At 39.7% G+C, this 15,602-nt stretch overlaps 1 protein-coding gene across 8 annotated transcripts in view; it reads left to right on the forward strand.

The window, feature by feature from the left end:
* Positions 1 to 15,602, forward strand: part of RABGAP1 (RAB GTPase activating protein 1) — a 130,572-nt gene that overhangs the window by 33,572 nt on the left and 81,398 nt on the right. For 5 of the 8 annotated variants that reach the window (XM_073314400.1, XM_073314399.1, XM_073314403.1 and 2 more), the window contains 6 exons: positions 1,778 to 1,888; positions 2,979 to 3,045; positions 7,643 to 7,745; positions 9,009 to 9,178; positions 11,871 to 12,045; positions 13,861 to 13,954. In XM_073314400.1, coding sequence (XP_073170501.1) covers positions 1,778 to 1,888; positions 2,979 to 3,045; positions 7,643 to 7,745; positions 9,009 to 9,178; positions 11,871 to 12,045; positions 13,861 to 13,954 — 720 coding nt within the window. Of the gene's footprint in view, positions 1 to 1,777; positions 1,889 to 2,978; positions 3,046 to 7,642; positions 7,746 to 9,008; positions 9,179 to 10,650; positions 10,773 to 11,870; positions 12,046 to 13,860; positions 13,955 to 15,602 lie in introns of those variants that run through there. The other 3 variants (XM_073314402.1, XM_073314406.2, XM_073314407.1) reach the window with 3 other exon arrangements.

Below are 15,602 nucleotides of genomic sequence, written 5' to 3' on the forward strand. Positions count from 1 at the left end.
TACCAGCAGGAGAGTGAGTTTGTGTGTGTGTGTTTTTGGGGGGTGGGGGGTGAGAACCTGGATTTGTGCTGGAAATGGCCCACCTTGATTTTCATACACATTGTAAGGAGAAAAGGAGTACTTGTGGCACCTTAGGTAAACATCTGATGAAGTGAGCTGTAGCTCACGAAAGCTCATGCTCAAATAAATTGGTTAGTCTCTAAGGTGCCACAAGTACTCCTTTTCTTTTTGCGAATACAGACTAACACGGCTGTTCCTCTGAAACCTGTCATTGTAAGGAGAGTGGTCACTTTGGATGGGCTATTACCAGCAGGAGAGTGAGTCGGGGCGGGGGGGGGTGAGAAAACCTGGATTTGTGCTGGAAATGGCCCACCTTGATTTTCATACACATTGTAAGGAGAGTGATCACTTTAGATAAGCTATTACCAGCAGGAGAGTGGGGTGGGAGGGGGTATTGTTTCATGGTCTCTATGTGTATATAATGTCTACTGCAGTTTCCACGGTATGCATCCGATGAAGTGAGCTGTAGCTCACGAAAGCTTATGCTCAAATAAATTGGTTAGTCTCTAAGGTGCAACAAGTACTCCTTTTGTTTTTGCGAATACAGACTAACACGGCTGCTACTCTGAAACTTGATTAATAATACCATTCTTTTGCTTAAAGAGAGTCTGTGAGATCTGTAATGACCATGTGTGATTAGAATGTCAGTTTTAAGTCTTAAGTGAAATATCACCAAATATCATGCTAGAGCAGTTGAGCTCAGGGGGTAGTGTCTGTTTAATTGCCACCTTATAGCTATTTCTTGGTGGTCTCCCACTCAGAAATTGTCCAACCTCAACCTTAGTTAGCTTGGAAGATCTGAAAGCTTCTGAGTACATGGCGATTTGACTCCTTTGTATGTTATGTGCATGCACACGTGGCTGTGCAAGTCACTGTTAAGTTTTAAGCACTTGGTGTTAGCCACTCCACACTGTTCTTTATAAAACCGCTCAGTCATAGATAAACACGGAGCTGTACTCAGTTTGTGTTTACATAGCCTGTCTCTCTTCTCAGTCTTTAATGTAAAGACTTAATCCCTTGCCTCCTTTTATTTTATTTAATCCTATGCTCAGAGGAACATGGACTTGTGTAAAGTGGGAACCAACAGTTCATCAGTTCCCTCCAACAACTGTTTCAGCTGCATCTCACTGTTGAGCAAGCAGTCCCAGTTCTATCACTTAGACATCCATGTTGGCCATTTAGTGCAGTGCTGCCTGCTCCCACATCAGCAGGCTGTCCAGTGCTTTGGTAAGCATTTAGGAGAAGCCCTTCTCAGTATCTAGCTGAAGAAAACTGGCTAGAAAAATGCAAATCTAAGGTAGAACGATAAGGGCTTTAAGTGGGCATTTTCTTTGCTCAGGTGCTTGTTACATGCTTCCAAAGGCCCTACTGCCACATTGTGCACACGAGTGATTCACAGTTTCTAATATGTAATAAAATTGCTTTAAACTTCAGTATTTTAAAACCTCTTGTCTAAATGCCGCTGAAAGCATCCAAGAACAAGCTACATAATACAAGGAGTTATGTTGGTTAATTTCAAAGCCCGAGGGAGTACCATCTCCTGATTATATTGCCATCTCTGTTCTGTTACTGACTGTAGTGGGCAAGGAAGGAAGGTCGGCGTGCATTTGTATAAGAAGCTGATTTCACCAAATGTCTGATGCTGTTTTGATTTATTGAAAGGAGGAATACAGTTAAATAACGATCTGAGTTTTTCCCCCTTCTTGGTAAATAACAGTGCAGTTCCCAAAGACAAGGACAGACAATGCTTTAAGCTCCGCCAAGGAATTGATAAGAAGATTGTGATTTATGTCCAGCAGACAACTAATAAAGAACTTGCCATTGAGAGGTAACCCGGTGTTCTTAATTCTTTAACCATGTCCTATTTAGTTTTGTTGTTTCTAGTTCCAAGGCAACAGATCAGTAATCTCTCTGTCAACGCCTGTTTTTATGGGCTTGTAATTTGGGTATGCAACCAGAAAAAAATTTGTTTTGAAAAAACATAATTTTGGAGCCTGTTGTCTGTTATGTAGACCATTCTATAGTCTCTCTTATCATCCATCATAAATAACTGGCCTATTCAGGTCATGGATGGAAAGATCTTGGACTCTTGAGTGTACATCATGGTCTATTTTAGAGTAATTGAAAAATATGTAAATATGGGTTTATACTAGCATCAGTGGTTGCATAACTTGAGTATTTACCTTTCTCACATCCCTGCAGTGTCTGAGCACCTTATTTACTGCACTACATATATTCTGAATCTGCCATGGTCTAGAATGTAAAGTGCAGGGGTGAGAGGAAATCTTACACCTTCCATTGACCAGAAGGAGATTCTTTATCTAAGCACTGACCATCAACTCAGCACTGTTCATACTACAGAGGAGGGCAGGGTTTCTGCCCTGTGGAATCTGCAGTCTGAAATTAAATACAACAAATTGAGGTTTTGGTGCAAACAGGGAGACGATAAAGCCAAGTGTGGTACTTCAGCCCTAAATATTGTTACTGTGAAATAAAGGCATAAAATACACATGCACTTAATTTTGGATTTTGTGGTTGTTGTCTGTCATGGAAGTTCCTTATGCAAATATCCCTAGTAATAGAAAATGGGATAGAGGAAGCTACTCAACAAGACCTTGGTCAATCAGCTAACCTTATGAGTCACAGCTACATTTGTGCTGTTCCTTCAGGGAAAATTCTTAAATAACTTCCTGGACCACTGTAGACAGAAGAGAACCATGTAATTAAACCAGTTCACAAAACTGTGCTCTATATGCTCTACATTGGTATCCAATCAGGCTCTTTTGTAGTGTCCAAAGGCCCAGTGTGATACACAGGCAGAGATGTACATAAATGGGGTGTTTTTCAGGAGGTGTTAGCAGCTTGTCCCTGAAGTGTAATACAAATTTTTTATGGATTAATTATTTGTGTTTTTGCAGATGTTTTGGTCTCCTCCTGAGCCCTGGGAAGGATGTTCGGAGCGGTGACATGCATCTTTTAGATTTGGTAAAATGGATTTTTATTAACAAATAAAGAACAAGATTATTTCTTAGCAGCACTGGTGTCTGATCTTGGGGAACAGGCTGGAAAGGTCTGGCTGTGTGGTCACCCACGTCCAGTTCTTCAGCATGTGCTCTGCACACCAGAATAGACCCTGCTCCTCTCACCTGTTTGGCACCAGGTTTTAAGATGGATTCAGCTGGAGTGTAATGATTAATTAATCTGATTAATGATTAATTAATCTGAAAGATGGAGTTTTACAGCAGAAGGAAAGTGTTTTATGACTTAGATTTTTAAAGGGTTTTTATCCATGTTGGTGTTTCAGATGAGCAGCCCAATTTGCCTTAAATGTTTCATTATCCGCTACAGCTAGAACAAAGTGAGAAGTTTTATAGGGAACCTGGATAATCATTTCAGTACAAAGACACAGTTTCAGTATTAATTGGCATATGGGTGTTTCACAGGTGGCTTATTGCATTTTTGATCTGATATCTGCAAAGTAATGATGTAGTAATTGCTAAGGTGGTAGGTATCACAGACATCATTTGTGTTTTTTGTTTTTTTTTACCTGAATGGCATTTTACTAGTGTTCTGTGAACATCTGTAAAAGAGTAACTTCTCTATTTTAATTCATATTGAAAGGGTAGCACAAAGTAACTGGACTCTAAAGTACAAATTAAATTTTAAAATAAAATAGAGATTTGGAACAGAGTATTTCTAAACCTCTCTCTTGCCAGTGTGCTTTATACACATGTAAATCAATTCCTGAATTGCTTCAGAATGCAGTCATACACCCTCTTAAAAGCACACCAGTTATTACTCAAATTTGAACAGTGTCAGTACACGTTCATTAACTATCTCCTGTGTATCCATTTGCAGACATGCTAGCGTGTCTTTTTAACAGAGTTTTTTTGCTTCCTCTGAGCTCTGCAAAGGCCTATCATTAAATTCTGCCATGCATCTGAAACTCCTTGGATTGTGGTTAATATTCTCTCCAAGATAGTCTCAATTAGAGACCGCAGAGAGAACTTGGACTTGGGGAAACTTTTTAAAGGGAAACAGAATGAAAGTTCCACCGTGTTTCACTGCATTGGACTGTACAAATAGTATTTCCATTTATAGTCAATTATCTATGTAAAATAAAGACATTCTTGCATTATTATAATGGAGCTGGCAGTGCCACTTAGAGTTAAAGTTGGCTCACGTTTCCCATGATCAGACCGTGATTTCAGTTTTTATAACTTTGCCAAACTTTAACCATTCTGGCTGAAATTTTCTGTGTTTGGTGTCTTCCTAAGTCTGAAGTTTTTTGGAAAGCTATGACAAAAATAGTTCAGCTGTTTCCAAAAAGAGAGTGGGGAAAATATTTCCTTTTCGTATTAAAAAAATGTACAAATGTTTTCAGGCCCGTGACCTGTCCATGACTTGTACTATGTACCCTTGAGTAAATCATGTGGGGCGGGGGGCAGCCTGGAGGGCCCCACGGGGGCTCTGGGGTAGGGGGTGACTTGGAGGGCCCCACGGGGGCTCTGGGGTAGGGAGCGGTGGCCAGGGGAGGGGTGCCCCATGGGGGCTCTGGGGCAGGGGGCAGTGACCGGAGGCAGGCCCAGGATCCCCACTCTTGCTGTGGGGTAGGAAGGGCTGCTGCGGCCCAAGACTGCTCCAGCAACACCTGGTGTGGCTGGCCCAGGAGCTACCCCAGCTGCTTGAGCAACCCCTAGGCCAGCTGCACTTGCTGCTGCAGAAGTCATGGAGGTCCCATAAAATCAGAGAATCCGTGACCTCTGACAGACTCGCAGCCTTACTAATAGTTGCTGATGGACCTATCCTCCATAAACTTACCTAATTCTCTTTTTGAAATCAGTTATAGTTTTGGCCTTCACAACATTTTCTGGCAGTGAGTTCCACAGGTTGACTGTGCGTTGTGTGGAGAAGTTCTTCTTTTTGTTATAAACATGTCCTGCTCTGTCAGCTCCCATGCTCTTCACATTTTTTATACTACATATTTTATGGAAAGATAATGTCTTCCTCAATCATCTGTAATGTACAGCTTCCAATCTTTTTGCTAGCTTTATACAGCTGGCCAGTAGTAGTGTTTTCATTTTCTGGATGCCTAACATGAGATGTGGGCTCTGAAATACACAAGTCAAAGGGAGCTGTTCTTTGAACATATAAAGGGCTATAAAATGTACTCTGAAAAATCAGGACTGAGGTGCCTCAAATTGGGCATGCAGAATTAGTGAAGACTTCTGACCTTCATCTCTGCCTTAGTTCCACATCTGTAAATGCGGATAATACAACCTCCTAACCTCAGGAAAGGTGTTCTGAAGATACATTTGTTAATGTTTGTGAAGCACCCAGATTCTGTCTTAGTAAGCACCGTAGGAAAATCCCATTAGTAAATGAATAACTTTGGTTTCAGAGTAGAGGCCACGTGCTGAACAATGAGGATAAAACAAAATATTGAATTAACTGGTAAGTGAATACTGTCCATTCTGTGCACTGAATGGGACAAGGGTCCTGTGGAAAGAATAGTATGGGATCATGTATGTAAAGATTGTATTATCAAGCGTACAGATGAGCAGGATTAATAAAGGTTGCCTGTGAAACCTTACTTCTGGCATTTCTTAACTTTTAATGTTGTGTTTTGTGAGTACTATGTATATATTTTAGAAAAAGATCAGTATAAAAGAGTCCCCACCCTAATGTTCTTTAGATATCAAGGACATTGAGGATAGAACAATCTTATAATGTCAGATGTTGTTTATTACAACATTGCAATGTATCAAGATACATTAATGTGAAACAGCTGGAAAACTTTTTAGGATTAGCAGTTTGTAAGGAAGTATTCTGATTTAATTTGTTTCAATATAGTAGAGACAATTAAATGCATCCCTAAAGCAAACAATTTAGGAGCCTTATATATTCACATACTTTAATGGAGTGAATGTACCATTCAAACAGCTGTCATTTAGAGACTGTATAGTATGAAATGAGGCCAGAATAACTGAATTACCTTGAATCTTCTAGGGCCATGTTAAAGAAGAAATCTGAGGGAAGCTTGTATGGTTTTACAATATGGAGCCCTTCCCCTGTAGACAATGGGCTTCAGTCTGACCCAGATTAGTAGTGGCCTGAAAGTCACCAGGGTGCAGTTGGCTCTTTGGCCTCTGTGAAATGAACTATTGTTCTTTCCACAGTTCCTATTGGACAGTGTTCACTTCATAAAAACTCATTGCTGTTAGTAGTGACTGGCCTCTTCTTAGCAGTCTCATCTGGGAGGTCAAAGGTCTCATGGGCCATCGGGGTTGAGCTCTCCTCTCATCCCCAGAGACTGTGCTGAAGTGAAGAAACACATTGACAGAGCCAGAAGAGTACCCAGAAGTCACCTCCTACAGGACAAGCCCAACAAAGAAAATAACAGAACGCGACTAGCCATCACCTTCAGCCCCCAACTAAAACCTCTCCAACGCATCATCAAGGATCTACAACCTAACCTGAAGGACGACCCATCACTCTCACAGATCTTGGGAGACAGGCCAGTCCTTGCTTACAGACAGCCCCCCAACCTGAAGCAAATACTCACCAGCAACCACACACCACACAACAGAACCCCTAACTCAGGAACCTATTCTTGCAACAAAGCCCGTTGCCAACTGTGTCCCCATATCTATTCAGGGGACACCATCATAGGGCCGAATCACATCAGCCACACTATCAGAGGCTCGTTGACCGGCACATCTACCAATGTGATATATGCCATCATGTGCCAGCAATGCCCCTCTGCCATGTACTTTGGCCAAACTGGACAGTCTCTACGTAAAAGAATAAATGGACACAAATCAGACGTCAAGAATTATAACATTCAAAAACCAGTCAGAGAACACTTCCATCTCTTCGGTCACTCGATTACAGACCTAAAAGGGGCAATTCTTCAACAAAAAAACTTCAATAACAGACTCCAATGAGAGACTGCTGAATTGGAATTAATTTGCAAACTGGATACAATTAACTTAAGCTTGAATAAAGACTGGGAGTGGATGGGTCATTACACAAAGTAAAACTATTTCCCCATGTTTATTCCCCCCGCTGTTCCTCAGACTTTCTTGTCAACTGCTGGAAATGGCCCACCTTGATTATCACTACAAAAGGTTTTCTCCCCCCTCGCTCTCCTGCTGATAATAGCTCACCTTACCTGATCACTCTTGTTACAGTGTGTATGGTAACATCATGTTTCATGTTCTCTGTGTATATAAATCTCCCCACTGTATTTTCCACGGCATGCATCCGATGAAGTGAGCTGTAGCTCATGAAAGCTTATGCTCAAATAAATTGGTTAGTCTCTAAGGTGCCACAAGTACTCCTTTTCTTTTTGTGGATACAGACTAACATGGCTGCTACTCTGAAACCTGGATAGAACTGAGTAACGTGGACTTGGGGAGTTGGCACTGCTGATGCCCATGGAGTAGTTGTTTTGTGGACAAACATCAGATGTCTCTCTAGGGCTGGGACTCTTAACACCTTTCATGAGCATACAATTCACTTAATTTTTTAAAATTATTTTAATGTTAATAGTAATGTTTGGTCTTGCATTTGTTTCTAGGAGTCCATGGGCAAAAGCTCTGATGGGAAATCGTATGTCATCACTGGGAGTTGGAATCCAAAATCTCCACATTTCCAAATTGTAAATGAAGAAACTCCTAAAGGTATTAACTTTATCACACTTAACTCTATTATCAGCAGGAATTTGTGACTGACTTCACAGGCATTGGATTTCTTTTTATTAATTTAAAGGGCTCTTGCTGAGAGAGATCAGAGTGGCATCCTTTACTTTTTCTCTTAGTAACATAATGTAGTAAAAACAGTGTTGTGGTCTCTGAATTTGTTACACATGGGATGTGTAAACCTAAATAGAACAGAAGACAAGTCCATTCTCTAGTATTAGCATACCATAAGGGTAATCAGACATCCTAATAGGGAAAGGAACGGCGGTACAGGATGTAGGAGAGGATGAGGAGGTCTAGTACTTCATTCCATCTGCTCCCCTTTAGCTTCTGCAGACTCTCATTATGAATTGTACCAGATCATTTACTACAGAATTTCCCTTTTGTATGTGCTTAATTCCTGCTGTAAATCCAACAAGTGTTGCACAAAGGTTATTAGGGGAAAACCACTATAAGAAAATTTTACATGTGGCAGAGAAAAATCCACTAAACTGGCAGATTTGTGGGGCTCCACTTCAGTTTTGGGGGTGACTCTCTTGATTCTTAAGCCTAATGATGGAACTTGAAGGATAAAATTTCCAATTATTTTAGGTGATTTTCACGTTGTGTGCACAAATTGGGGAATTGAATGTGAATTGCCTGAAGGTCAGAAATGTCAGTGGTCCTAAAATTGTCTGGCCTAGTCTCTTTCCCATTTTGTGAAGAGTCCTGCTTGCTATCATTGGTGGCTCTACTCTATCAAGGAGAGAATTTCTCACAGCTGTTGTGGTCTTGAAAACATGTTTCAGAATCTCTTTAATGTGGTAGGATTTATCCATCATCCAAATGACGCATTTAAAAAAAAATGGTGGGGACCATACTTGCAAAGTAGAGGTCACCATGCAAATCAAATCCTTAATTAAATATTAGTAATTGTTTTAAGGAACATATTTGCTAGTTTTCAATGGGGATTCAAAAAACCTGACAGGATTTTTATGCTCTGTAATAGGGGCATCCTTTGCTATGAAAAGACTGATAGGGCATCTTCTCTCTCTAGCAAGTGGCTCATCTTATTGTCCTGTGCCAGTCACTGAAAGCTTTGTGCTGGTAGCCTCCAGTTTGGGGTGTTAGGTTAGCTAAACGAGACTTTTCTGCAGAATTAGCTTTTACAATAACATTACTACAAGGTAAACAGGTTAGAAAGCATTTCCACTGAGATTTGTCAGCAGGTGATTGTAATATTGATTTGATTTTTTTTCTCTGTAGATAAAGTGCTATTCATGACTACAGCTGTTGATTTGGTGATAACAGAGGTTCAGGAACCTGTCCGATTCCTTCTGGAGACCAAAGTCCGAGTTTGCTCACCTAATGAGAGATTGTTCTGGCCCTTCAGCAAACGTAGTTCCACTGAAAACTTCTTCCTAAAACTAAAACAGGTAACACTGTCTTTTTATCTACAGTTAAATTTGGGGCTTGGCAAGCTTAACTGACTGTAACCACCCTATAATTAAATTCTTTTTAGACTTCAGAGGTAGGTTAGGATGCATTACAGGTTAAATGTAAACATACAGGGGACAAGGATGAACTGTCAGTGCAGTTTAAAGGCCCAGACCTGAAGCCCTGATACTGTGTTGTCCTGTTGAAGCCAGTGGAATGAATTGTGTATAAGGGCTGCAGGATTGGGCTTCAGGTTGTTGTGTGTAATTAACTTCTGTACTTTCAAACCTGGCATTTGGGATCTTACAAAATTTACTTAATATACAAGTCCTGCTTTTCTTTTACTTGACATGCCATAGTATAAACATAGAAAAGGTAGGTTACTTTTTGCAAAGATAAACAGAACTTCAAACAGGATTTAAATGTGCAGGTCCCAGAAAAATCTGACAATTAACCTAGAAAGGCTATTTTTCTTCAATAATGCTGTTATGTCTAAGAATTGTAGAAGTGTCACTGCACTGCTCCCTTTCCCCCTGTGTTACATGGTTAGAACAGAGGTTTCAACAAACCAAAGACCCCAGCTTTTCCTGTTGAAAAACGGAATTGGGAAGCAGTGTCAAAAAGGCTAACATCTTAGCTTTTTGACTCCATCTGCTGGAAAGAAAAAGGTAAAGTCTGTCTAAGACATATGCTTGAATAATATATGGCAATAACTCACGCCAGAAACAATCAAAGGCTTGAAAATGGATGGTGAAAACCACCTAAGAGTTAGTATGTGGTGGAAGGGAAAAGCTATTCCCTAAATTGCTTATGAAATGGTCACCCTGAAACAAAACCACTCTTTAGAAGAAAACAAACCATCCCGGTGGTGAATTCACACAGTCCAATAGCACTGAGTAGAGTCAAGAATAGTGAGGGCAGGGGCTCGCTGATCTCTTATTGTTCATGAATTATGTTGATTCACCTCTTTAAGAGGCTCAACTGAAATGAACAACTTTCTCCCTAATGTTCTCTTTTTTGCACTTGTTGGTGTGGTTTTTTTAAGTAATAGTAAATAGTGGCATGGTTTCTCTGAGGCTTCTTTGCTGCGTTTATCTTTTATACTTAAAGTTAATTTCATGTGTAACCTGTTACATTGCTGAACAGCTCATTCCAGAAGCGCCTGATATGAAGAGATGTAGTGGAAATCTTCCTTCAAAATACAGGCTGGAAAAAAAAAATCCCTTCATGTAGGAGATTAGTCTTATCCTCTCCCTATTTGGATTGATCTTTTTGAGGTGGATTGTGGAGATGTTGAACAATTAATGCAGTTAGCTATAAATATTTCACTAATCTTAGAATACAGGCTGCTTTTCTGCCTGGTAATGTAAGGAAGCTTATCTTACTTAGCAAATTTTGTATCTTTTGTCTTACCAAACTCTGCATGCATTGTGACCTTTATCTCACTTAATTCTGCCTTGTTCACAGGCACTGACAGGTTATCCAACTTCCAGTGTTTACTAATGGAGGAGTTAGCACAATTCATAATTGAAGTAACCGCTATAGAGAGTCATGCCTGATAAGCATGGAAGGGAAACTTGTTTCTACAGAGAGGTGATTAGTCTTTAAAAGATACAACTATGTAGAATTAGCTTATCTTAGTTTGCCGATATTTCTTGTTTCGGAAATGGTGGAAGCAGAGGGATTTTATTTTCCCAGATAACATTCATTGACTTAGTGATCTTTAGTCTGGAAGAATTCCCATTAATTTAAAATACTAAAATGATGCAATGGAGCTTTGGGAATTTTTTACAGTGGAATTCTGTAAAAGTAGCGCACGCTCTCTCTCTGATTTTGACTGGGTGGAAGTAAAGCTTCTTTAATAGTCTTCAATTAAGTTAGAATTTTGTGAAGTGTTTACTTAGAAAGTCTTTGCTTTAACTTTCCTGTAACAGAACAGAAGCATTGAAAATTAATAGAGGAAATAAGGCCACACAATGGACCTTGGAACCCATAAAGTTGTCTACCTGTGTTCTCAACAAGAATACATGTACATCTTACTTTTGAAGCAGCAAATAGACAGTCAGTAGCCATGCTGGGACACTAAACAAGAATAAACAATTTTATCACTAAAAGATTACAGAAAAAATTGTCATACACTGCACTATTAGTCTGGTGAGAAGTTAGCTATAGTTCTAGGTTTTTGTCATTCATAGTATTTTCCCCCTTAATGAAAAGGTCGTCAGGTAGTCAAGAATTCACCAAACTTCCTCTCCTAGAACTTCTCCAGAGCAAACCTTTCATATACTGTGGAAATACATGCTACCTGTGTGTTCAGTCCACTCCTGTGGGAAAAAAATGAGCCTGCTTATGAGTCCTGGACCTGAAATATACTCATTTGCCCCAAGGGGGGGGAGTACATCTGACTTGCAGGAGCTATACAACTCTGAGTGATGTCTTTTGGATTATATTTGCTATGCATTCCCATGAAATAGGGGCAGACACCAAACACCACAAGTATTCACTGCCCTGGAAGTTGCACTGAAAGGACTGTAATAGGAATTTCAGTTCTTCACTATTTCCTATGTGGATGGTGGTAAAAATAGTTCCTCTTTTCCATCTCCCCTACCGCAAGGAGAGGATGTAGAGAGAACTTTGTGAAGCACATATTCCTATGTAATGCCTCACTCACAATTATATTTTCTAATCCAGATAAAACAAAAGGAAAGGAAGAACAACACAGATACATTATATGAAGTTGTGTGTCTAGAAAGTGAATCAGAAAGGGAGAGAAGAAAAACTACAGCAAGCCCCTCTATTCGACTTCCGCAGTCTGGATCCCAGAGCTCAATGATTCCTTCCCCTCCAGAGGATGATGAAGAGGAAGGTAAGAAGCTGGTCCTGTACAGTTTGTTTTATTTGCATGCTTTGAAGGAAATGGAAGCTAGACTAGGTAACTAACAAAGTTATTTAGAACAAATTGCCTTTTGAATGGGATCTTGTTTCACACTCTGAACGTTAGTTATCAGACACTCTTAACTTTAAACAGCTGCCACTCCATTTTTCTTGGACGCTTCTGTGAACCAGCTAAATGCTTCTCCTTGCTTCATTTGAATCTGTATGGAGACAGACTGTGAAGAGTTACAGAGTAGCAGCCGTGTTAGTCTGTATTCGCAAAAAGAAAAGGAGGACTTGTGGCACCTTAGAGACTAACCAATTTATTAGAGCATAAGCTTTCGTGACCTACAGCTCACTTCCTCAGATGCATATCGTGGAAACTGCAGCAGGCTTTATATATACACAGAGAATATGAAACAATACCTATTCCCACCCCACTGTCCTGCTGGTAATAGCTTATCTAAAGTGATTTCCAGCACAAATCCAGGTTTTCTCACCCTCCACCCCCCCCACACAAATTCACTCTCCTGCTGGTGATAGCCCATCCAAAGTGACAACTCTTTACACAATGAAGAGTTAGAAACACTGTGAAAAAGTTAAAAACGCTGATCGGCTTCTTAGAAACATCTGACCTGCAGTAGCACTTGAGATGGAGTTTGTCCCTCCTTGAACAAATGTAAACAGCTGCAGCAGTGAGAAATGGGGAGTTGACTTTAGTTTGAGATGTCTATAAGTGGCATGTTTGCAATGAAGAGTGAGCATAGGCTTCTGTAGTGCATAATGCCACACAAGGAGCTATTTCACTGTTTTGGTGATGCTGTTCCTTCTGAGACCTGGTGTGTTTTCAGCAGGCTGTGTTGCCATTTCATTTTTTGAACAAACTTTTGAACTTTTTCTGAGTAACTGTTAGAAAAGTAATCAGTATGCTTGAATTATAGCATCTACCACTTCAGATATCTGCTTATGCTGTTCTAGATTTTTCACACGTGAACCAAGATAACTGAGGTCCATTCAAAAGGAATGTATTTTTGTATAAATAATTTAATGGAACAACACTGTCAGACCACTGTTATGGTATCAGAGAAATACTGAATGGCAGCGGAGCTTTTATCTACATTACTTGTCATGAGCATTTCAAAATATCCGTGATTGAATATATCAGCTATGAGATTGGTTTTACCCAAAGACTTCTTATTGTGCTTGTGCTTACCTACTCTTTCATTTTAGCGATGGAATGTATAGCATTCGAAAAGCTACATAATTCAAGCTTTGGGAGCTATCAAAGTAATAGCATTCAAAGGAAAAGTGCAAAGCAGTTCAGGTTGCAATGAATGCAATGACATTATAATGGCCTCTCATTATATTTCATAAAGGAAACAGATCTCTTAATCTTTCATTTGAAAGATCAAGAGTTGAGGATGTTACATTATCTATCTTTGGCAATAGTTCAGTTGTTTGTCAGGTACTTGCCGCTTTAAAACACTTGTTTTAGCAGCACTAGAGGTGCAGCATTTCACTGATAGCAATACCATAAATTTCTTTCAAGATAACATCTGAAATATGATTGCATTGGCAGCAATTAGGTTAATGCCTACTTTGCATTATGACTTGTTCTGGACTGAATTGTGAGGTGCCTGGTAATGATTAGATAAGGATTGAGTCTACAAATGTTGTATTCATCCTTGTTAAAATTTGCACAGATACACCAAGAACTGATTCACCTTGTAGAGAGTTGAATGCTAATCTCCTGGTAGGATAATTCCCCCTGTTCTTACATTTTCTCCTCTCTTCTCATTCATTATAGATAATGACGAGCCTCTTTTGAGTGGTTCTGGAGATGTTTCCAAAGAGTGTGCTGAAAAAATTCTTGAAACATGGGGAGATCTTCTGTCCAAATGGTAAGAAGCAAGAATATGCATTCTGAAAATGGTGCTTCTGAGTCTTCTCAGACATGATAGGTTTCCAGCTAAGTGTGTTCGTTCTCGCAGAGTGTCCATTGTTTCTGGAAATTGAGAAAATATTAGGGTGGATTAAATCCTCTGTTACTGAGAATGCCCGTTATTTTCTTACCTGATTTCAGGTTTTGTCTGATATCTTTTGTACTTCTACTTTTTTATATGTCTGAGTGTTCTTTAAAATCATTCAGTGAACATGTTAGTTTCTTGGGGTTAGTGCAGCTGCAGGTGTTATGGAAACCCTAGTATTACTTTGCTCTCCATTTGCTAATAAAAAAAATATAACTATCAAAAGAAGAATAAGAAAGCTGCAGCTTTTACTTCACTTTGGCTCCCTAGAGATCATTTCCCAGGTAGATTACCTCCTTCCAGCTCCAAGGTCGATCAGAGCTGAGCCACTTACCCCTCTGAGTATCCTTAGCCTTTGGCTCTTAAGAATGCAGCAGGATCTAACTTGGATTATGAGGATGTGTCCACCTCATTAAAGGCAGATAGGCTCTGGGTCCATCAGGGGAGTACATGAGTCATTCTGCTTTTCTGGGAAGTACTGATTTATCTAGCACAGAATTTCTAAATAGTAGAGATTCTGATGCAACCCCGACCCTCCCTTCCAGGGGGAACAACTAGCCAGCTTTGCATGCTAAGATGAGCCTCCCTCAAAGAGGTTGGTACTGGGATCTTTGGAAAACACTGCCAACATTGCACAAAGAGATCACACAAACACAATACCAATGGAGCACTTCAAACTTGCCCTTGGTCTCCATTTAGCATTGGTTCTCTGCCTGTGCTTCCTAACACCATTGAAAAGCAGAGCAAGAAACATCCAGAAAGCTGAGGGCAAATGAAATACTACATCCAAGAAGGAGAAAACAAAGCTACAGTACAGTAGAGATCAGATTAAATCCACATTTAAGCGGTAGGAAATTTACTAATGAATTTTAGCAAAGATTTTCTTGATATTAAGCTAATCATAGCCTAGTATAGGGATCTATTGATCTTTAATACCATTGTTTCAAATTTGATAAGGTTTTTACTTCCAATTTTTTAATACAAATACATTATGCTAATTTGATAGGAGTGCTGGTCATATGAAATTGTCACATTAATATAAAAAAGAATGTAAAGACTGCAACAAAATGATGTCCTCTCTTCCCCCACCCCCCTTACAAGCAGTTTGATCAGATTAGCTCTACAAATCCTCTCTCAGCAAGAATGTTTCTCATATACTTCAGTTCTGTAACTCTTCCAAGGCTGACACCTGACACTTGCACTGAAAATGTTTTGGCAGCTCTAAGGATGTGGAGTGCTTCTGTGCTAATGCTGGCAATAACAACTTTAGTATGGTGTTAAAGTTTCCCTCTTAACTTAAAAAAATATTGCAGGTAATGATCGTTGAGCTTTTAGCATAATAGAGGATTGAAAATCCTAAAAGGGAGAGTTCAGGTGGTTAAATGCTATGGTTTTATGGTCTCATATTCAGATTTTTTTTATAGCAATTAGCTATTTGTTAGTGGTATTTTAACTTTTTTTTTACTGTGTATGGTTTTTTTACCATGTATGGTTACAAATGAGTCACATGCTCTTCCCACTC

Source organism: Lepidochelys kempii, chromosome 16, assembly GCF_965140285.1.
Source record: "Lepidochelys kempii isolate rLepKem1 chromosome 16, rLepKem1.hap1, whole genome shotgun sequence".
Lineage (NCBI taxonomy): Eukaryota > Metazoa > Chordata > Testudines > Cheloniidae > Lepidochelys > Lepidochelys kempii.